Below are 24,888 nucleotides of genomic sequence, written 5' to 3'. Positions count from 1 at the left end.
AGGGAGTAAAACAGCATGAAATGCAGTGTATGCAGATGCAAATAAAATTACCCAGTGTTTTGCTTTCCACAATATTCTGAGAAATCAGCAAAACATTGGTATCGTACAGTGGAGAAAAAGTGGAGAGCCCTTGTTGGCACTGTAGCCACGAGCGCTTAAAACCTTGCCTCCCCATCTCTCGTTAAATGTCTTCAAACGCGGATTTATTTCTGTAACAACCCTGCATTTTTGCCAGCACTCTTCGTCCCAAACACTCAAAAGACATGAAACATCCACATTGCTCCACCTTCATCCACCATCGCACCTATATTAAGTCATGTGATCTCAGTTGGTGGTGTCCATCAGAGTTGACGTCACTTTTTTAATGACGTACGACTCGCATTTACTGGGGAATATCCAATTTTGTCTACTTACATGGCACACGCAAATGCACGTGTCCAATTTATTATCACATATGAGTGAGGCCTGAATCCGATCAGAGAAAATCAGAATCCATGACCTTTTTTCCTGCTTACACGTTCACCGGTCATATCCGATCTGTGCCAAATAAGAGGAAAAAAAACGGATTTGGGTCACTTGAACCATGCAGTGTAAACGGGGCCAAAGTTCCCTTTAAGATGCGCGCGTGCACTTTTGAAGCAGCGGCCGCACAGAAAATAATAAAATGACACGCAGAGAACTGACGCGAAATGTGTGGTAATCCATTTGATTGTAGTTTAAGTGAAAAATGGATTAGATTAATGTTTATTTTGTCTTCTTAAAGTCCCCGTGAACCGGAAGTTGCAAACGATTTTTCTCCAGTGCTGTGACGTATTTCCAAGTGAAACGGAATATTGAACAGAGGGCAGGGTTTTACTCTAGCGCTCCTCCTCTCCATCTCTCGCTCATAGCAAACTAACAGTTTGAGGGGAGTGGTTAAGCGTTTCCCCACCCAAACTGTGAAACCTACGTCATCAGAAAAAGAAACCGTTCCAGACCGGAAGTAACTTTTCAGATTTTGATTAAAGATTACCAAGGTAAAACATTTTTTTAATATATATTTACTTGCACGGATTAATTGTTCACCACAAGACTAGTAATATGCGCTAACAAAGTAAATAATTTGATTTGCTCCGATCATATTTTGTAGCTATTTTTAAACATTCCCAGTGGTCTTTAAATTATGATTATGCCATTTTTAGCCAAAATCACAAAACCTGTGCCGTTTTCTAGGACTTCACTTCAGCAGAGCGGCAGTAGCTCATTAGCAATTCGCCTCTGGGTTGTGGGCGGAGCCGTTGGCACGGAGACGACCCTCCCCCTTCCCGTTACTGAGAGCTCTGTCTCTACCGCTAGCTTACAGTTACAAATTATTAGCAACTTAAATGTCCTATGAATTTATTAGTTGTTAGGTCTTAAATTCAGGCTATTGGTGTCTGATTCTGTTAGTTCACCTCACCTCCTGATCCGAGACATTCTTTCTTTTGCACCTTCATTTTTATCAGGTTTGTTCTCCTCCTCTCGTGTCTCGTGAGCTGTCATACAGCAGGACCGGAACGAGTAATGATTAGTTAATATTAGGAGTCTCGAGTTCGGGTTCAGTCGGGTCTGAGTCTTTCGTTCTTCCTCTCAGTCCCAAAGAGACTATGCTGTCAGTACCGGAAAGAGAAATGATTAGTTCATCTCTCGAGTTTTCGGGTTTGAGTCGTTCTTTTGTCACTTGACCGCTGGTATCTTGCATGAAATACAGCATTAGATTTGCTAAAATCTACACGATTCACTGAATCTACTCTAAAAATCTATCCAAGTTTAATTTCTATAGTATTGTCCCTTGAGAAGATATACAAAAATGTTTGCCGAAATTTGAGGTGTGTAGGCTACTCACTGTCGTGAGATACTGTATATGCTCACCAAAATGATTTTATACAACAAAAAAAAATTATTGTTCAATCTTCTTTCTTTATAATTGTTTTTCTAAATGTCTTTACAATGTAATATGGAGAGAGTAATGCAGAGTTCCAATAACTGTCAGTAGGCTGACAGATAGCAAGCCAGAGTGCTTTAGGAAAAGCTAAGAAAAAAAAAAAGAAAAAAAAATATATATATATATATATATATATATATATAATTATATATATTGTTGACCATATTGATCAGCATTTTAATCAAACTCATGAGGGTTTGAAAATATTACGGGAGGTTCCTGTATAATATCCTTCTGACAAAAAATGTAAATCCAATTTTACATTTTTAAAAAAAATTAAAGTCTATTTTGTTATACATTTTAATTTAAAAACAAAAATAAATTGTAAAACTGCAATTTAGTTTTTAAATGTGGTGGGCATATCATGTGGTGCATTTGCATTCGTGATGGGCCACAGGTTGAGAACCACTGGTGTCATGCATATTCATTTATGCTCTGGTATTGGATATCATGACTCATGGGATTTCAGTGACATTGTGACATAAAATGTTGGTATTATGACATCCCTATGTATGTGTACCTGTATTTGGGAGGGGGGTCAGGACCATCGTCCAGAGGGGGTTCAGGAGGCATGACGAAGACTGTGTGCTCACTCTTCTGTGACTCATCCAGTTCCATCAGCCTGGTGTCCTCAGACGACTCACCTTCGACCTGTGCAATGCAGTTACAGGTTTAACATTTACAGGTCTTGTCATCAAAAGGGTATTATACATGAACCTCCCGTAATGTTTTTAAACCCTCAGGAGTTTGATTAAAATGCTGATCAATATCAATGCTGATCAATTCAGATGAAACTTCAAACAAAAATTTTAATATTGTGCAAAAGTTTATTTAAATTAGTAATTCAACTTGTGAATCTAGTGTAACTAATATATATTATATAGACTCATTACATGCAAAGTGAAATATTTCAAGCCTTTATTTGTTATAATTTTGATGATTAAGGCTTGAAATAGCTCACTTTGCATGTAAGGAGTCTATATAATATATTAGTTTCACCTTTTAAGTTGAATTACTGAAGTAAATTAACTGTGTATATATATTTGTAACACATTTGTTTATTTATTTTTTGCTTTTCCTTTTAACAAAGTACTCTGGCTTGTGTTATCCGTCCAATAGTATCCAGCTGCAGACCCGCAGCACACCAGTTTCAGAACCCCAGTAAGGGGCAGAGCTTAGATTCGAAACCTAATAACGCCACCTAACGTAATAGACCTTATTCAGAGCAGCGCCATGACGGGTATGAAAGTGAGGTGGTGAGGGGTAGTCTTACCGTGTTTCCAATGGCATCCGCTGTAAAAAGCTGAATAAAGTGACTAGATTACTTACAATTTTCCGCAGCTTACATTGTTGGGAGTTTTTTGTCAACTGACATTTCTTGGAAAGATATTTTTTCCAGTGTTTCATGAGCAGAACAATCCGAAAACACATTAAAAAACAGTACAGCCCATTGAAGAGATGCAAGTCTATCCCTCACAGCCTCGCTTTCATTCTCATTAAAAATCAAAGATGGCGCTGCCGTGAATAAGGCGTATTTGGAGGGTATTTTACACATGAAACAGCTTTTATTGAACATGAAACGTCCTATTCTCTATGTATGTATGTTATAATGCTACATTAAATTACAATAAGCATTTTAAAACATTGATTTTGTGTAATATAATTGTATATAGTTATCCATTTCATTGTATTATGAGTTACTTCCTGATCATGATGGTGAAAAAAATTATCCTTGAAACTTATGGGAATAGTTTAATTATTTTAGCTAAGCAGTTCAAACATACATGTATGTTTATGAAGGTAAGACCTTTGTTTTTGTTTTTAATGAAGGAGTTGTATAAGAAAGCTTTGAAAGATATATAAACAAGACAAGCCTTGGAGGTTTTCAAAATTATACACAATTTGATAACTGATTAGATCTCTGTGATATTTTATGTTCTATTTATTTATTGAGTTTACAAAAATCTTAAATTGTTTTGATATTGAAGATATGTATTTGTAAGAAGATTTTGATTGTTTAATTAAAAAAAAAACGTATGGGCATTTTTTATAAAATATACTTTATTTCACAAGAACATGTGCAGCATGGATTTTTTCTCATGTAAAATAATAATGTCAAAATCTAAAAAAGAGATAAAATTCGACATTGTTTTAAACGAAACAATAAAAATGTATACAACAAATGACCAATTCAACTCTAGGCCTGTTTTATCACAACAATCCTGTATAAATTTAACTTACAATGTATCAAATGTGGAATTAAATTAATAAATAAATCATTTTAATAATTTAAAATTATTTAAAGTAAATTAATAAGGCTAATTTTTTTAATTAATAAGGCTAATTTTAAATGAATAAGGCTAATTTTAGACCTCCCCATTAGAACTCATCTGGAATCTTCCCACTTTGAAAAGGTGGGATGGTTGAAAGTTGAGGATCGGGCTTCTCAGATGCAGCTGGGTATGGTACAAAAAATCGTTTATGGAGATGTTCCTAAATATTTTAGAAATTATTTTAATAAAGTAGACGAAGTTCACAGGTACTCCAATAGGGGTAGCTCAACTGATTTTGTACCCCCCAGATTTATTACAAATCTGGGCAAACAGTCTTTTCTTTATGTTGGAACTACCCTTTGGAATCGGTTACCTGGTGCACTGAAGACAGTAAGAAGTATAGGTAATTTTAAACAAGGTCTGAAATTATGGTTTAGGGGCCAAATGTAGTTTTTATAATACCAAAGTTTATTTTTTTTTGTATAATATGTATGAATTTGGTTAATGTTTGTGGATGATTGATGTGTGATGTGTTGCCACTTGACTTCTTTATAAGGGACCACAATGGAAATAAGTCTTCGGGCTTTATTGTGTTATCCCTGACTACTTTTGTATTTGATTTTAATCTATGAAACAGTTTCTTACTGTTTTTCATAATTTTATATTTAAGTGGTCAAATAAAATCAATCAATCAATCAATCAATCACTCACTCTCAGACCCATTTTGTCCTTAGATTCTTGCAAAAATAACTATAATGCAATAATAATAATTCCGCCCCTCCCTCACTTCCGGTTCTGGTGCTGGGGTTCTGAAACTGGTGGTGCTGCGGGGTCTGCAGCTGGATATATCTCTATCCGTCAGCCAAAAGAAAGTTCTCGGAGCTTTCCATTACTCTCTCCATATTATTCCCATGCAAAGATTGTTTAGATAAATGATGTGCCAATGCACCCAACAGCAGATGGCAGAGTCAATTATTTACTCCACTAAACCAGTTGCTCAGTGTAGGAAGAGTAACGGCCACCTGTTCCTACAGTTCCCTTAACTGTAGAACTAAGACTAATGTCCTTTATTATAGTCTTTAAAAATGCCATTCAATAACAGCACTTCAATAACAGTCAATAAAACAGAGGCCACATTAATCATCAGCTCCATCTGCTGCCATCATGGTTTTTACTCTAAACATATCCTGGGCAGCTTGTGTTTTCTTTTGCTTTGCCTTACATTGGGCGTAACACTAATTTGATAAAAAGCATGACACAGTAACACCTTACTGAAAGGAGCGGCTCACCTTTGTACCCTTGTCCGGTCCTTTGTCGGAAGGAAAAAGCTGAAAGAGAGATGTGGGAAATAAATTCAATCATAGGAAATTCTACATCCTCTGTTCTTACCATTGGGCGATAAGCTAAGATTAGTGCTTCAGAAACTAAAATACAATTTTTTATAGCTATATTATCATTATTATTTTACATTTTCATAAGAAAATGTGAGTGGTGCCTAGTGGTAATTACCAAGCCGCTGTATGAAGGTGGATGTTCAAGGTGGTAGCCATGCTTTTATGTAGTTGCTCAGGAATTTTAAGAGTTTGTTAACACTTTAAAGGGGTCATATAATGCCATTTTTGTACAAGTTAATATGAATGTTTAGGGTCTAAATTAAAACTTTGTAATATACTTTTATTAAAAATTCTCATTAGTATTTTAAGAAAACACTAATTTTACCTGGTCAAAATCAGCACTGTTTTCAGCACGCCGTTTCAGTGCATATGCCTTTAAATTATAAACCCCGCCCCTCTGTTCTGCGGGCGTTTAGACACAGCGCACGTGAAGTGTAGTGTTGCATTGACAACAGCTGAGGGATATTTTGGTGAAAGAATGGCAGCAGGAATCTCTGAGGACACATCTGTGCAATCGTATCAGTTTAAACTGGAGTCGCACCCGGAACAAGATGACGGCCACAAAGTAGTTCGACAATTAAGGCTTGAACAGAACGTTTCTGAATGGTTGGTTAACGTAATGTCACTTTGATCTATCTTTGTATGCACTGGCAGGGTAGAGTAATGAGATACGAACGGCTGTGTTTACTGATGTATACGTTAGTTCATTGACAGATTGATGTTACTACTAATGGTCATGAAATTTTTTTTCCCGCAATTTGCAAAGATTAATATAAAGGTTAATAACACTTTACACTTACTTCTGGAGGTGCAGAGGGAACATAATTAGTTGGTACCGATTATTTTTTCAGGAGCAGTTTCTTAGCAAAACCAGCTTTATACTCACCCTCGTTTATAAAGCAGTCTGCTGAGAAATGATTCGCGCAAACATGAAAGTATTGACGTTGATCGTGGGGAATATTCCCATCGTAAACAAAACTCAGCCACTGCGTCTTCAGCGGTTCAAATTGGAACATCAAAATGATTTCTGTGTTTGTTATTGCACCCAAGAACAGAACAACACAATTGCTTAGACGCCATTCTGAACCAGTGTATCAACAATGAAGGTCTATGACAGCTCGCTCAGGGCGGGTCTGTGTCGAAACACTGCTGTCAATCAACAACCGTGGGAGGGGCGTCATGTGCAGTGTGACGTCACACGGTGAAACGGCTCGATTTGAGACAGGGCAATACATATAAGGAGATTAAAACAAAACCACTGGATGGATCTGTATCATTAAATGATGGTTGTGTACAGGCACTGCCAACACACATTTCAGTAAAATCAACTTGTAAAAGTGCATGTACCATTATATGACCACTTTAACAAACTCATAAATGTTGTTGCAAGGGGTTCTAGGTAGTTTCCAGTCCTTTGCTATACAGTTGCCAAGTTGTTCTGAGCCATTGTAACAAATTGCTTGGTGTTCTAGGTGGTTGCAAGGATAAAAGCGTCTACCCCTAAAGTCTCCATTTTACTCTGATCCCTAGGGAAGACTGTTCTTCCTTCACCGCAAATCTATGGAATTTTTCAGGTTGTTTTATTATCCAACTGGTAAAAAATGTAGAATACGCAAGTATGAGCAACAGTAATGATACTGTTGCACCACTAATAACAAAAATATATTTTAGTATATTGTATTATACTACAGAATAGATTTCTGCATGCGCATTGTTTTTTGCACATCTTACTTTTCCAATGCAGTCATCGAAAAAAGCCAGGCCGGTGTCTTTGTCGCTGACAAAAGTACATTCCTCGATGAAGCGGATGAAGATCTGAGTCTTAGTGAGCTGAGAGTAGAACTTCTGATGAGCACGATCTCTGCTTTTCAAGAATCCTAAAGGAAGAGACATCAGCATTAGTCAATAACAAATCAGTTACAATAGCTCATTACTTTGGCAATAATTACACTTTACATAGGGACTGTCGGACATGTCTTGCTATCAATTTTAGTCCAGGGGCTTGTTCTTCGTACGTCGCTAACTCAGTTAGCTGGATTTGATTGTTGGCGATTTGCCATGATCTTGGATCGTTTGGTTCTTCGAAGCTCATCCTGGACTTGCTGTCATAGCAACAGGTCCGTCAGCTTGAACCTGCTCGCGAGCAGGCTTATTTCATGTAAACAGGATTAGATCGCAGCTGATACGGGAAGTCCTTTAGCGCAGCGCGATAGTGTAGCCTAATTTCTGAGATTTATTTATTTTTTTCTCGTGAAACAATCGTCGTGAGGGTGTCGTTTAAATACATTATTATTTTGTTGGAAATGCACATTAATGTTCGATTCAATGTCGGGATTCAACAACAGCACAAAATGTTTGCATTGCCCTAAAATTATTTGCGAGTGGTTTCCTTTACACTATTGGAGATGCGGAGAACTTGATAAGCTTTCTGTCGTGCCATTTACAAAGTTTACCTAGCGCTCTTAGTTTGTTTTTTGTTTTTTTGCCAAATTAGGGTAAATTATAATTTTTAATGAAGATAATGCAATCATGATGACCATGCCGATTATGACTTACAGTCCCTCAGGCTTAATTTACGTGATTGGTGCCATTGCTTGCTTCTGATTGATTGCTCCTGTCTGCCTTGCTGCTGGTTTGCGCCTGTAAGCTCCATATTGACCATTTCACAAGATGTAAACAACACTGGTCCAGAAGCACTTCCTGTTTCAGTTTGTAACTGTTTTCTTTATTTCACATGTAAAGAAAACATCTTAAAGATGTTTGTTTAACTTTTTGATTCAGTTTTATATGTTCTGTTGGTTGTATTTTATCCCAGCTTTTATGTAGTGTTAAAAAACTGAAACAGGAAGTGCTTCTGGACCAGCGTTGTTTACATCTTGTGAAATGGTCTATAGCTTTCTGTTTTGAACCTCTATTTACAATAATTCCTTTTTGCTTATATTGCTAAATATAACTTACGGTACTCATCAACATATATTAGATATAGTCTATATCACATTAATCTGACATCCCTAGGCTAGCTTTTTTCTGAATCGTTATCGCTAGCACAACACGCTGGCTAGCATCTTGCTAGCCTGTTAACCTACCATCCTTGCTTGACGCCTTTTTTCTCTTGCGCGCTCTCGCTTTATATGAGTGCACACATACTCTGTAGACTGCACACATGTTCCCATTAAGGCCTCAATGAAGGGATTTTGTGAGCAGAAAGGGGGCTTATGTAAATGTGCAGCCAAATGACTATTACAATTTTTAATATTCCAGATTAGGAATATTATATCACTTTTTTAAAAGGCAGTTGACAGAGTAACATCTCTTAGATGGTGTGTGTGACCATGTTCCATATCACAAATCAGTGTGAAAGCAAAATGGCCAGGATCTGTGCATGACTCAAGAATTTTAAGAGATTCACATTTATGAACATTATTTGAACATGGTAAGGAAAATTATTAATATCAAACTCACTGTATTACATACACTTATGCTGAGAACTGCATTTTTCCAATATACAGGTGATTACAACAGGATCCTGCATGGAGACAGGTGTTTCATGACCCCATTCCCTGACCCAAACCCCAGACCAGTTACAATGCAGCTCTAGGGCAAGGGCACACAATGACATGAGCTTTGGCCAACTAAAGGGAAGATTTCAGGGTCTAAAAAGCCTGAGGGTTGCACCTGACAGGGCCTGTGACATTGCATGTGCCATATTACACAACACTGCCAACATCAGAAAAAGAAAAAAATATGTTTAATTAAGCCTAAAATAAAAGACAAGACAAAATTGCAAAACTCTATTTGCTTAGAGTTTTATTTCAATAGTTCTTTGTAAAGAAAAGACAGTTATTCAGTCATCTTTTTAAAAGAGATATTATGCAAGGTCAGCAATAGTACTCTGTGTGAAATAGTGTATTTTACTCTAAAGTTTATTTTTAAGCAACTCTATTTCTAGTGCAATTTTTTCTAAGTTTACAAGTCAAGTTCTATTTCTCCCCCTGATTTTTGTTTTTTTCAAAATACTCTATTTTCTGTTGAAGACTCATATAGGGAACGAATTTAACCCTGTGTCGTTTGTGTCACACATGCCTCATGCAACAAATAAATAGGAAAAGTTGTCTCTACACTGCCCACCCCTGTATCACTGCTGTGTGCAGACCCTTCTGTAGGCCTTTCTGTACATGTGGACTCCTGTCAGAAATAATAGGCATATGCACAAGTAGAAATCAATTAAAGCCATCAATTAAATTAAAGTACTTCCTCCAAAGGACAGTCATCTTTTTACTTTCACAAGACAAAGCAATTTATCATTACTCAAGATTTAACAGTTGAAATGACTAAACCAGCCAATTTGGATTATATGAGGTCAGATAAATCCCATCATATCCCATCACACTCCCAAACTCATTTAAGGATAAAAATGTAATTGATGTTCAACAAATAAAAACAGATATAATACAAAAAAAAACACTTCAAAAACACTTGAGCACAAAAGCACATTGATAATGATATGATCACAGATTATGACCTAGATTTGCTGTGTTTGACAGAAACCTGGCTAAAAATGGACGATAACATTACTTTAAATTAGATTATTAGCTAGATTATTGTTATAAACATGAGCCTCATCTGAAAGACAAAGGGGAGGTGTTGCTGTAATTTTTTAGTAATATCTTCAGAATTACAGAGAAGTCTTGTTTCAAATATAACTATTTTGTGTTGGGGCTTAATATAAAACTATCTAAATGTAAATGGTAAATCACGTTTGAGATTTGTGCTGGCTACTGTATACAGGCCACCAGGCAACCATACAGATTCTAATCAAAGAATTTGCTGACTTTCTATTAGAGTTAGAACTGACTGCAGATAAAGTCCTAATTGCTGGTGATTTTAATATACATGTAGATAACGAAAAGATGCTTTGGGATTGGCATTTAAGGACATTCTGAACTCTAGACAACAAATGTCAGGACCTACTCATTATCGTAATCATACTCTAGATCTAATACTATCACATGCAATCAATGTTGATGCTGTTGAAATTTTGCAGCAAGGCTAGATTATTGTAATGCTCTACTGGGTGTATAGTAGGGTTGGGGTAAACGATTATTAACTAAACGATTAGTTGGGCGATTATTTTATCGATTAGTCGACTAATCTAATGACTAATCGGATGACTAATATAAAGAATATTTTTTTCTGCTGCTCAATTAATAAAAAAACAATATCTTAAATAAATACTAGCATACTGAATCAAGATACTATAAGCTGGCTAACGTTAGTCTAATGTTATGTATTTGAACACCATCATTATAACTCTACAACCGCCAAAACCGTGTTATTAAAATATTTTTTACAAACATTTTATCATAGAGAATGTTTAAATATTAATATCAGCTGAGGAGGGAAACGGAGGCGGAGTTAGTGGTGCGATCGGAGGCTGCTACTACTGGAGATGAATCGGGAGAGGTTTGTGCACCTACTGATCAGTTCAGAGCGCATGCTGACACGGAGTAAAGCCTTGTTTGTACTCGACACGTCCACACGAGCGCGAATGTGCGCACGGCAAAAATGACGTGTTGGGTGCGCAAGACCAGGAAGACTGTGGCTGGCTGTGTGTACGCCTTTTTTTGTAACAGTGCGCCCGGCGCCGCGTCCGGGAACAACTTCAAGCCGAATCTGCCCGAGTTTGTACGTCTCACCACACCGGCACCCAGTTTGCGCATCTAAATTGCAATTTTTTTTCTTAAGGGTTTGTTTACTTTGTGTGATTCATTTAATGGATAGCACATTCACTTCTAGTTGTCTTCATCCTCTATTCTGCAATGTTTCGGTCTCCCACGTGTGTGTGGCAAGCTGTACCGCCGGGAACATGCAAAAAATAAATAAATAAAGAAGCGTCGACGCAAAAATATGACGTCGACGCAATTTTGACATCGAATCATCGACGCCCCGCTACAGCACTAGTGTATAGAAACAATCTATATTGTTAAAAGCACAATATGAAATGAAGGTAAATTGACTACACAGGTATCAGCTGTAGGAGTTACCTTGCAGGTCATAGAGTGAGTCTGCAGCAGTAGCTTTATCAGAAGGTGCCTGTGTGATGGGTTTGAGGTAGGTTCGGTAGCCCTTCAGTATGGAGGCCATAAAGCGCAGGAACACCTCTTGGATCTCCATCTCTAACTCTGTCTTTTTTTTATGCCAGGTGAAGTCTGCCTCAATAGGGGTCATCTCCACTGCCAAGCCTTCAAGTGCTTCACGCCGAACTGTATGGAAACAAATGCTCAATGCTTTTATTTTTTAAAGAATTTTATGATATTTTCGAGATGCCGCAGAGGGCAATATTTTCAGTGAATAATAACGCTATAAAGGTGAAAGGAGATCTTACCAGTGGCAAGCTGCAGGTGCAGGTTTCCTAGAGAGTTGATAAGACTTTTGCAGGGCTTCTTTGGGAGATTCTTCCAGTTACTGTGTTTTTTTTCATCAAACCTAAAACAAACACATTGCAAATATGAAGGGTAAAAAAAGGCAGAAAATAAGCATGCATAAAAAATTAAATAAACAAAAAAGCACAAATAGAGCAGTAAATTCCCAAATCTTAAATCTTATTCCTTAAATCTTATAGATTTTAGGGTGCTCACAAGTATATAGTGTTGGTATCCAAGTCCACACAGACCACGTCGGGTGGGGGATCGTAGAGGTCAAAGTATCTAGAGTCAACACCCACAATGAAGGGACATGGTGCGTTGAGGACCCCCGCCAGAGACAGAGGGCAAAGAGGGATATACGGACACTGCCACTGGAATGGGAAGATCATCTGCAAGGAGTATGATAATGATGATGATGTCCTATTTAATCAATAATATAACAAATAAAAACACACACACACACACACATATATACATGTATATAAAAAATTTGCTTTGCAACCATAATTTCCAATCCTCATTATGATTATGGAGAATGCAGCAGACTACCATAATCTGGTAGCCTAGTAATCTAGACGCACCCTAGCGGCAGAAAAATTATTTTGCAGCCAGTGTGGTCTAGCAACTCGCCATTGGCTTGCGAGCTGGAAACACCAAACTCTGGTCAGGCCAATCACATCGTGTATAGAGTTGGTGTGCAGGGTTAATATAATGACAGCTGAGTTGTGATGGTTCCACATGATTTCCATAGGTGATTTCCCTGCTACTTGAAAACAAAGAAGCTGCTGCCGGCGAACAGCAGTCTTTCGAATCGGCTTTGGCCACGACTCTGGAGGACTTGGAGTTAAGAGAATGTCACTTATGTCATTCTTAAAAAAGGAAGATGTATTCTGAGTTTTGACGACCGGATACGGCAAAAGTTTAATACATCAACTAGCTATGCTGGTGGGAAAACGCATGGGACTCACTCATGCACAGCCATTCGTTTCTCTGGTTAGTTGTAGCGCTATCCTATTGTGTGCAGAGGGATTTTGAAAGACAACTGTTTATCCCACCTCTCGGATTGAGGTATGCCAATTGTGATAGTGCCATCTTGATGTAGGTCTGGCTTGCCAGGCTAATAATCTGGCATTCTTTACCAGGACTATAACAGCATCACTACACCACTGTGATCAGGCAATCTTTAGAATGCTTTATAAGAATAAATGCAAATGTTTTTTCAGTTAAATATTGTAAAAGTGTAACAGTGGCCCAACTCTTCAGTGAATAATAATAAATAATAGTAATTCATTATATTTATTTAGCGCTTTTCTCTGCACTCAAAGTGCTTTACATAGAGGGGGGGAATCTCCTCACAGCTTACTGGTGGAGAGAAGACAGTGTGTGTGTGTGTGTATATATATATATATATATATATATATATATATATGAAGAGTTCAGATGCAAAAGCCTCTAAGTGCCATTTGAAATTTTCTTCTTTAATGATGATTTTTATCAAACTTGTATATTTAAGTTCAGTAATTTCACTTAAATAACAATTAATAGGCAATTATCATTGCCATTTAAGTGAAATCACTGAACTTAAATATACAAGCTTGATAAAAATGATCATTCTAGAAGAAAATTTCAAATGGCACTTAGAGGCTTTTGCATCTGAACTCTTCATATATATATATATATATATATATATATATATATACACACACACATGGAGCAAATTTGGCCAGGATGCCTGGGTTACATGAAAGACATCCTGGGATTTTTCATCCGGTGCTCTTTGACAGTATAGTGTCCCCATTACTATACTGGGGCGTTAGGACCCACACAGACCACAGGGTGAGCACCCCCTGCTGGCCTCACTAACACCTCTTTCAGCAGCAACCTGGTTTTCTCAGAAGGTCTCCCATCCTGGTACTAACCAGGCTCAGCCCTGCTTAGCTTTAGTGGGCAACCAGTCTTGGGGTACAGGGTGATATGGCTGCTGGATTTACCCTCAAGTATTTTTTTTTTTTACCAAACACTCACCGCCACAACGGCCTCAGCCACTCCAGTCAGTACAGCTGGTCTCAGAGAGTGCAACAGGATCTTACTTTCCAGCAGGACAAAGTGTAGCAGTGTAGCACAGTTTTCTGGTCCCAGATTCATGAGCAGTGTACCGTAGTCTGCTCCACTGAGAATGGAGAAGAGGAAAAGAGAGAATGGGAGTCTATGTAACCAAAAAATCTGATGCTAATTTTACAGAAGTGGTTTTAATTGGTGGAAGAAAGACAATTTAATATACACATACTTCTATACAGTACAGAACATTCAACATAGATTGTCATTCTTCTGATAGGAGAACATTCAACAGCACCATTTAAAATATATTATTATATATTCATTCACTTCAACTTCACTCCAGAGGGTTTAAAAATAAAAATGTGTATTTAGATGGTATTTTTGTTATATATAAATTGTTTTATGTGTTATCTGAGTTATGCTGAATAGTATATATAGAGTGTATATATATTTTTTTTCTTTACTGGACCATTCACACCAAAGACAATAATTATAACAATAACAACATTATCGCTCACTAACACACAAATGATGGGTTACAGTTATGTCGCCTGCTGCTTTAAATGCTCAATCTCTTTAAAAGGTGGATTCTGATTTGGCTGTCCATCAGCTGTAAAAATCATTTATCGTTTAACTATAGTTTCATTAAAGTGATCTCATATAGTTATTGACCTTAATGAGAACAGGCCTTAATAGTGAAAATACTGTTCTAGGAAGAACTTCTGATTATGTTCTGCCAGTGTAATTTCGGTGTTTGGAGTTTGCTCCATGTAATCATTAATTTGTGGATAGTTATGTATTGTGTGAAAGCTACCAAGATTACTGGCTATGACTTTTTTTTAAAAACCTTTTAAAGTCTATCTCGATGCAATGCCTACCCAATAGACTTCCACTGTAACACTTGCAGTAGTTATGAATACAAATCATTTGTTAAAGCAATGTTGTCGATAGAATTTAAAGGAGCTTTACAGGAACTTCAGTGGTGGAGCCAGATGGGTGTCCAGGGCAGCACTGACATTGATTGGCTACCACCACAAAATTTAATTTGCTACAGACAGTTTGATGCTGATTGACATTTCTTTACACCTCTTGTTTTGATTTGACACATTGTTTATGTATATTAACACTGAATAATAAGAGAATATTAACAGTCACAGTGTCACAAGTTATGGTATAGGAATGTTTAGCTAATGTGGACCACACTATCTACCACATTAAAAAACTGGTTATAATTATCACCTCTATCTCTAATCAGCAATGCTAGGATTCATTCATGCTTTTTTGATGCAAAAATTAGGGTTACACACTAATTTTTTACATGATCTATGGGCCCCCTGAAGTAGCCAAAGCCACCCCTAGCCACCCCATGTGTAAAAACTCACCTTCATATTAAAACAATTTTGTGTGATGTAATATGTAACAGTATACAAAACTGTGGGTTTAATGACCCCTTTCACTTTCTTAGAACACTCATTTAAGTGGTCAGAGAAGTTCATGGTCAATTTTTTTTTTTTTTACTTTTTTAAAAAAAAAAAAGCCAATGGGAACTGAAACTGGTTACCGACATTCTTCAAAATATCTCCTATAATGTTCCACAGAAGAATTTGAAGATGTTTCAGAAGATGTTTAGAACAACATGAGGGAGAGTAAATTACAGAATGTACAATTTTGGGTGGACAATCCCTCTCTGATCTTTAAACCACCACCACTCCAACTTGAAGAAAAAACTAATGTGTCCTGCCATAGTTTGATAATAAACTGAAAATATTGTTTACACTTCTAATAATGACATAAAAAGGTCTCTAACAGTTTGTTCTGTGCATTGCTCAGAGCATCTAGCAATCAAGCTAAAAGCAAAATCGTGGGATGGATTAATGCACTTTTCAAAATGCCAAAGAATAAAGTCAGTTGTGCAATGTGATGTCAAAGAGGGACTCAATAATCTTACAAAATTCTGTGGGAAGCAGCCCATGAAAGTGTTCAAAAAAGAATAAATCAATTAAACTCAAGTAAATGCCCCTTGTTTCATATTTCATTATCTAAAGAAACAGTATGTCTATTTCTCAATCACACAGAAATCATTTACCTTAATGGTAAAGGTGTGCAAACAGGTTGGGACAGGATTAAGGTGTCATGTGCTGACAGCTTGTCGGAAGGAAAAAACAAAACAAATATATGATTACAGAAGACTTAAGCAATAATATATATATATATATATATATATACATATACATAAAACAGACAGTCCTTACCTGGACCAGTATTCTTGGCCTCTGGGGTGAAGGGAAAGAGACATTGTGCATAAAGTGGGATATGTGTCTGAAAAAACAAAAAACAAAAAAAACAAAAGTATTAACCCAGCTCGTTTCTCGATATCACAGTCAAACAATTAACAGTTTTGTTAAAAACACACATAGGTGATTTACTGCTAATACAGAAATACTGATATCCCAGCTGCAAAGCTGATATCTAACAACATTATGTCTTGGTCTAAGTGTCAGTTACAGACAGCAATAGTTACTGTGAACTCTGATGTTCACTTTTCACTAAAATTATTATTTTTTTCTTTTTTCAAAACATATAGGTCTGTCTATGTATGTAGGCTGCATTTAAGGCCTTATAGACACACTCCTGATTTAAAGGCTTTTAGGTAGGAGGTAAGGTAGGAGTAAAGCCAAGTAAATATATATCCAATAAAATAAATCCAGTATATATAAATATAAATCTAAGATGGTGGACAAAGAGAGAGAAATACTGATTATAAATATTCCATGAAACACTAAAAATTAAATTAAAAAAATAATCTAAATCAATCTGTACTATTTAACCCAATGTTTTTTTATGATTATTAGACTACACTATAATTAGCTTAGCAACATGTTAATGTTATATGAGGCCAGAGTCAGGAAGAGGGCAGCTAAAATTGCTGCTGATCAGTCCCATCCAGCAAGTGACATTTTTAGGCTGCTTCCTTCAGGAAGAAGGTACAGAGCAGTGAGGACAAGGACCTCAGGCCATCTGAATACTTTTTTTCCAAGAGCCATTTCTCTTATGAATAGATAATTTAGCACTATTTGGACTATTTTATTATAATTATAGACATGCTTTTTGTATATACGCATATGTTTGTGTGTGAGTTTGTGTGTAACTGATGGCCATATCAAATTCCTGTGTATCTGCTGATGCATTTGGCGAATAAAGTGATTCTTGATGTTAAATTCTATTAGAATTATATTGTGTCACAGTAACAATCTATGCACAGCTTTTCAAATCAGTCACTTATAAGATTCCATGATTGGTTATGCTGTCTTGGAAGAGAATTGCCTGTTCATTAGGTTTTGGATTCAGACTGTGCAAAATGTTGTCAATGTCATTTAAAAAATATACATTACTGAATATACTGTAAAATAGCTGTGTCCCAATTAGCGCTGTACGATTTGGGGAAAATATCACATTGCGATTATTGAGGTAAATTTTGCGATATTATAAACAAATGGTTTCATGAGTCAACTTGCTTCGATCTCAAGGAAAATGCACACACATATTAGTGTTAATACTGAAATGTGTATTGCTCAACTGTAGAAGTATGTTGTGATTGTCAAAACATTTGGTAACTAAACAGAATTTTGTTAAGTTTAGTGACAACATGTTACAATGTTTACATGGTACAATGACTGGTAGGCTCATTGTAGGCTGATTCATTTGGTTTTTATTATGGCTATTTGGATAAATATTATGTACAGTAGATGCATGTTAATTTTTATCAAGAAAAAAAATCTCACCCTGTCAGCTGGTATTATTAAAGGTTAAAAGGTTAAAATACATGGCACAGTCTAAACTGAAACTGACTGGTCTTCTTTTTATTAGCAGTGTAGAAAATGTGCAAACAGCTCTCAGAGAGAATGGGTAGTCATGTCCACACATGCACTTATTTATCTCATAAAACTGCAGCATTTTGCATCATATAATCGCATAGGCTTGATATCAAAATTGCGATATGATTAATCGTGTAGCACTAGTCCCAATTCAGAGGCTGCATCACAGTAGCGTGTCCTTCGAATAAGGACTTCAATTGCGTCCTTTGTTTCCCAGGCAATGAATGATACAACAGATGGATCCTTCATAGCCTAGCCTGTTCCAAGATTCATTGTGCATCGGTGAGGTCAGGATTTTTTGAGAGAAAATGCTGGATTACACTTATGTAAGTATTGAGTTTCAACTTTCTCGAATACTTATCGATACAAATGTAAAAATAAAAACTTCGAATTAAAGGTCCAAATGTTGACTTGCATCTTAATAAGATGCAACTTTATATAAATTATACTCTTTATTATGAACAAAAAAAATGGACCAAAGGCTAGACCTCCCCTCCTTCGAAGGATGCAGCCTGTAAATTGGGACCAGTGTTGGGTGTAACTAATTACTAAGTAATTAGTTACTGTAATTTAATTACTTTTCCCTTGAAAATGTAAAGTAAGGGATTACTCTTCATTTATCTGTAATTTAATTACAGTTACTTCTGATGTAACTGAGGTAAATACTTCTCCACCTTGGTCAGTTTAAGGATAATTTATGCAATTTTATAGCATTTATTTGAAAGAATTAAAACGGCTGTATATCCTTGTATTATTCAGCTGGTTGAGATTGATATGGGATTTTGACAGTAATTAGTATTTAAAAGTAATTAAATACTTTTTAGAGAGAGTATTTAGTACAGTAATCTAATTACACTGTTGAAGAGGTAATTAGTAACTAGTAATTAATTACTTTTTTAGAGTAACTTACCCAACACTGATTGGGACACAGTTAAAGTGTACTGTTTAACACAAAAGTAAAGTTGAAGTAAGTTTGTACTTCTCAATGGGCAGAGGGTTGACTCCATTGGCTGACAGCTTGTAAAGGAACATGAGGAATTTCTTGAAGGACTCAAAGAAAGGCCAGCGGGACAGTAGGCAGATGCACTTGTTGGTGTTGACAGTACGGTTGGGTATGACCTTTTTTTCCACAGTGGAGACCAGACCCAGCTGGATCTTCTGTTTCTCAGTGAGGCTGTCCACAGGATACGGCTCATAGAACTGTATTCCTGCACCATACACCTGAAGATGAAAAAAGAAATAGGACCTGAAGAATCACACAAACTTTTTATAAAACTACTTTTGTAATTCAAACCCATGTCATCAATTAATCCTGAACAGATTTAGGTAGCATTTAATATCTTCCAGCTAACTAAGGTGCTGTTAAAGGAGAACTCCGGCGAACAATGAACCTATGGTCTAATAAAACATCGGTACATAGTCAACCGTTCTCTGAGATTTGTTTTCATGATAATCGAATGTAAAGAGTTTTATCACTAAAAACTGTTTAGCGTATAATGCTAGTAATGGGGGCATTGACTAAGTAAAAAGAAATCGCTAGTTTATACGTGTCCAGCCTGTGTCCAGCCTCTCACGGGGATTTCGGATGCCCCAACGCCTGTGATGAGACGACTCAACGCCTGTGAAGAGACGACTCAACGCCTGCGATATGTTATGGCGCCGTTTGATTCATAAACAATATTTATATTTAATATTTATATTTAAACAATATGAATGTAAGCCAGAGGAGAACTGGCCCCCGACTGAGCCTGGGTTCTCCCAAGGTTTTTTCTCCATCCAATCTGATGGAGTTTGGTTCCTTGCCACTGTCGCCTTGCTTTTGGCTTGCTTTGAGCTTGCTCAGTTGGGGTTATTTAGTGTTTAGCAATGTTGTTGATCTGTGTTGTGCTACTTTCATGTTATCACTGTGAAGCTGCTTTGATACAATCTGTATTGTGAAAAGCGCTATATAAATAAATGTGACTTGACTTGACTTATACCACTAACAAGGCTCAAAATAGCCCCACACTAACGCAGTAACATAATGAGGCTCCATACATGCAAAACGAAGCATTGAGAACTTTGTAAGTGTACAAACCGTTTAATAAGAAGATACTTTATTAAGACAGTTTACTTTGCGTATACAGACAGGAGCCATCTTAAAAAATAGTCTCGATAAGTTGATCTCCGAACGCCGTTCATACAGTTCAGATCACTCAGCACGACGTTCGTGGTTTGACTTATCGAGACTATAACACGAAGTGAACTGTCTTCATAAAGTATCTTCTTATTAAACGGTCTGTACACTTACAAAGTTCTCAATGCTTTGTTTTGCATGTACTGTATGGGAAGCCTCATTATGTTACTGCGTTAGTGTGGGGCTATTTTGAGCCTTGTTAGTGGTATAAACTAGCGATTTCTTTTTACTTAGTCAATGCCCCCATTACTAGCATTATACGCTAAACAGTTTTTAGAGATAAAACTCTTTACATTCGATTATCATGAAAACAAATCTCAGAGAACGGTTGACTATGTACCAATGTTTTATTAGACCAAAGGTTCATTGTTCGCCAGAGTTCTCCTTTAAGGAATATGTCACAACAATGGGCTTTATGCACAACTGCACTACTTCCTGAACTTAAGCCAGCTCCTTGTTTCCTGTCTGCCATTACTAGCCAAATTTATTAATTCAGGTGTGCCTGGCCTCAGTAGTCACGGCAACAATAATCAGAGACACCTGAATTAATCAAATTGGCCAATAATGGCAGACAGGGAACAAGGAGCTGGCTTACGTTCAGGAAGTAGTGCAGCTGTGCATAAAGCCCATTAAAAGAATGAAGAAAATACATTTGACCATTTTGCACTTCACACGTATAGCTAAATGATAGTACGATCATACTGACATCAAGACATTTTACTCTACCTTTTCCCCATTAGAGTTGGTGAGGACAAATGTGGAGAAGATGGGTAAAGGGTAGCGTGTGCTAGGAGCCCAGCACTCAATATTGGCCCCCATAGGCAGGCAAAAGAGGGGTACAGACTCAGAGAGGGGAAATGACTCATAGTCCTCCTCAGGATAACGAAAGATCAGACCTTTAAATGCAAAGTTTTATTAGAAACATTGTGTTTGAATGTGTGGCATGTTTCAAAATTAGGCAAAATTAGGAAGTATCAGCCCAGACAAAACACTGCACAACGTTTTTTAAACAAAAACGGTGATGCGTTGAACACACTCTTCTGATGATGCAAGAGTTACTATTTACTGGGTACTGTTGGCGGTCGAAACGCAAGCCAGATCATGGTTTACCGACCTGAACCGTACTGTACTGTACCGTACCGCTCAGTGGAAACGTGCTATTAATGTTCAAACACCTGAGATCAAAGGAATGAAATAATAAACAAAACAATGGAGGGAAAGAGACAGAGAGAGAGAGACAGAAGCAGAATCAGAAATAGAGGCAGAGATGGAGACTTACCAGCCTTATAAGGGATGGAGTTGGAGGCAGAAACTGACTTCTTGTAGCACAAAAACACACTCGATCCCCACTGAGAATGGGGGAAAAACAGAGAAAGAACAAATGAACTGAATTACATTCATTTAATGTTATGTATATAATACTTTGAGCAAATGTTATACATTACACGGACAGTCTATATATACTATATTCTTTGGCACCAAGTGTCGAGGTGTCCATGAGCAAGTCCCGACGAGCTGGATGGGGCCTTGTATGACTGAAACCCCCGTCGGTGTATAAATTAATGTATGAACGGGTGAGGCAAAATGTAAAGCGCTTTGGTGGCCATTGGGTCTGTGAAAGTGCTATTTAAATGCAGTCCATTTCAGGCATGAAAACAGGTCAGGGGTGAAAAAGGTGAGAAGGATATTACCCCTCTAGGGGGGTTCAGGGGCATGCTCCCCCGTAAGAAAATTTAATTATTCCATATTTTAAAGCATCAATCTCATGCATTTTGAGATGCATTTTTTGCCAACCTGGGGACAGCTGGAGAAACTTAACTTCAGCCATGAGTCAAAAACATTATGGCCTTATTTTAATAATAAAAAAAAAGAACGATACCGATCCGTTACTAACGCAGTTAAAAAAAAAAAAGTAGAATTTCTATAACTGTGTGTTGAACTGATAATCACTCTTTTGTGTGTTAAACATAATCTACAAACCCAATTCCATAAAAGTTGGGACACTGTACAAATTGTGAATAAAAACAGAATGCAATGATGTGGAACTTTCAAATTTCAATATTATATTTAGAATACAACATAGATGACATATCAAATGTTTAAACTGAGAAAATGCATCATTTTAAGGGAAAAATAAGTTGATTTTAAATTTCATGGCATCAACACATCTCAAAAAAGTTGGGACAAGGCCATTTTTACCACTGTGTGGCATCCCCTCTTCTTTTAATAACAGTCTGCAAACGTCTGGGGACTGAGGAGACAAGTTGCTCAAGTTTAGGAATAGGAATGTTGTCCCATTCTTGTCTAATAAAGGCTTCTAGCTGCTCAACTGTCTTAGGTCTTCTTTGTTGCATCTTCCTCTTTATGATGCGCCAAATGTTTTCTTTGGGTGAAAGATCTGGACTGCAGGCTGGCCATTTCAGTACCAGGATCCTTCTTCTACGCAGCCATGATGTTGTAATTGATGCAGTATGTGGTTTGGCATTGTCTTGTTGGAAAATACAAGGTCTTCCCTGAAAGAGACGATGTCTGGATGGGAGCATATGTTGTTCTAGAACTTGGATATACCTTTCAGCATTGATGGTGCCTTTCCAGATGTGTAAGCTGCCCATGCCACACGCACTCATGCAACCCCATACCATCAGAGATGCAGGCTTCTGAACTGAGCGCTGATAACAACTTGGGTTGTCCTTGTCCTCTTTAGTCCGGATGACATGGCGTCCCAGTTTTCCAAAAAGAACTTAAAATTTTGATTCGTCTGACCACAGAACAGTTTTCCACTTTGCTAGAGTCCACTTTAAATGAGCCTTGGCCCAGAGAAAACGCCTGCGCTTCTGGTTCCCGTTTAGATATGGCTTCTTTTTTGACCTATAGATCTTTAGCCGGCAACGGTGAATGGCACGGTGGATTGTGTTCACTGACAATGTTTTCTGGAAGTATTCTTGAGCCCATGTTGCGATTTCCATTACAGTAGCATTCCTGTGTGTGATGCAGTGCCGTCTAAGGGCCCGAAGATCACGGGCATTCAGTATGGTTTTCCGGCCTTGACCCTTATGCACAGAGATTGTTCCAGATTCTCTGAATCTTTGGATGATATTATGCACTGTTGATGATGATAACTTCAAACTCTTTGCAATTTTTCTCTGAGAAACTCCTTTCTGATATTGCTCCACTATTTTTTGCCTCAGCATTGGGGGAATTGGTGATCCTCTGCCCATCTTGATTTCTGAGAGACACTGCCACTCTGAGAGGCTCTTTTTATACCCAATCATGTTGCCAATTGACCTAATAAGTTGCAAATTGGTCCTCCAGCAGTTCCTTATATGTACATTTAACTTTTCTGGTCTCTTATTTCTACCTGTCCCAACTTTTTTGGAATTTGTAGCTCTCGTGAAATCCAAAAGGAGCCAATATTTGGCATGGCAATTCAAAATGTCTCACTTTCAACATTTGATATGTCATCTATGTTGTATTCTAAATATAATATTGAAATTTAAAACTTCCACATCATTGCATTCTGTTTTTATTCACAATTTGTACAGTGTCCCAACTTTTATGGAATTGGGTTTGTACTTAATACAGACAACTTCCTTATAAAGAAAAAACAACAACAAAAAATATAGCTGCGAGCAGCGATGGTGGGCCCAAGCCAGTGGCACCGCAACCCCGGTTCCTTTAGTTACTTAAAGGCACCGGGGTGGCGGTGCCGCAGGCTTTGGCCTTTTCATGATTAAATGATTAAATGTTAAAACGGCTTGCCATACTCTATCTGTCGTTTCGACTAGTCACAATTACATTACAGATATCTTAAATGATAATACAAACCATCCAAAATGTAATTATGACTAGTCAGAAAGACGTTGTTGATGTCTACAATGTTAATTCCGGATAGGAAAACTTAGCTTTTAAATGTTAAGAGGGCTTGCCATACAGGGACGTAGGCTCAGATAGAGGCTCACCATATTCAAACCAAAATATCTGACTTCCTCTTGGTCCGAGTTAATGACAATGAATTAGAAAGTTGAAAGTAGAAAGAATATTATGAGTACAAAGAGAAACTGCATCTTCAACAGACCTGTTCTCCCTATACGCAAATTGGTGAGGGTCAAGTGACGTTACTGAGAGGTGATTAGCTACTAGTCGCTCAAAAACTTTCATGATAACAGAGGTTAGGGCCACTGGTCTGAAGTCATTCAAACAATTCACATTCGACTTCTTGGGCACAGGAATGATTACAGCTGATTTGAAGCATGCTGGAACTTTACATACTCTAAGGGACCAATTAAAAATGTCAGTGAAAACATATGACAACTCATCGGCACACCATTTAATAGTGGCAACAGAGACCTGGTCAGGGCCTGATGCCTTCCTACAATTTTGTTTCCTTAACAATGATCTGACCTCTGTTTCTTCTATCAGAAAAGGTGGTTCAAGAAGGCCTGTATCATTGAGGAAATTAGAGCTGACTGCACATTCAGAATTACTTTCAATGTCGGCATGTAGATTTGTTCAGGGCGGGACTCTTGTCAAATGTGTAAATTTTGGTGCACATTTCGAGCCATTTTGCCACGCCCATCTGCGAAACCCACAAAATACGAAAATTTTCACCAACCCTGACATTCGTTCCAAATTTGGTGAGTTTTTGAGCATGTTGTGGCCTCGAAAATGGGGCTTACTTTGCAGGAAAAAATAAATAAATAAAAATAAATAAATAAATAACCCTA

General features: G+C 37.3%; 1 protein-coding gene across 3 annotated transcripts in view; it reads right to left on the bottom strand.

Moving 5' to 3' along the window:
• The window catches only part of dennd4c (DENN domain containing 4C), a 117,047-nt gene that overhangs the window by 34,925 nt on the left and 57,234 nt on the right, over nt 1-24,888 (bottom strand). For all 3 annotated transcript variants that reach the window (XM_039669330.2, XM_039669331.2, XM_039669332.2), the window contains exons 4-15: nt 21,444-21,513; nt 20,891-21,060; nt 18,968-19,209; nt 16,366-16,432; nt 16,200-16,258; nt 14,081-14,225; nt 12,269-12,444; nt 12,016-12,116; nt 11,675-11,893; nt 7,362-7,507; nt 5,526-5,564; nt 2,484-2,614 (exon numbers count right to left, since the gene is read on the bottom strand). In XM_039669330.2, coding sequence (XP_039525264.1) covers nt 2,484-2,614; nt 5,526-5,564; nt 7,362-7,507; nt 11,675-11,893; nt 12,016-12,116; nt 12,269-12,444; nt 14,081-14,225; nt 16,200-16,258; nt 16,366-16,432; nt 18,968-19,209; nt 20,891-21,060; nt 21,444-21,513 — 1,565 coding nt within the window. The remainder of the gene's footprint in view (nt 1-2,483; nt 2,615-5,525; nt 5,565-7,361; nt 7,508-11,674; nt 11,894-12,015; nt 12,117-12,268; nt 12,445-14,080; nt 14,226-16,199; nt 16,259-16,365; nt 16,433-18,967; nt 19,210-20,890; nt 21,061-21,443; nt 21,514-24,888) is intronic.

The sequence above is a fragment of the Pimephales promelas genome, chromosome 1 (assembly GCF_988280905.1).
Source record: "Pimephales promelas chromosome 1, fPimPro1.hap1.1, whole genome shotgun sequence".
NCBI classification, from domain to species: Eukaryota; Metazoa; Chordata; class Actinopteri; order Cypriniformes; family Leuciscidae; genus Pimephales; species Pimephales promelas.
This window is presented reverse-complemented; position numbering and strand designations above follow the sequence as displayed.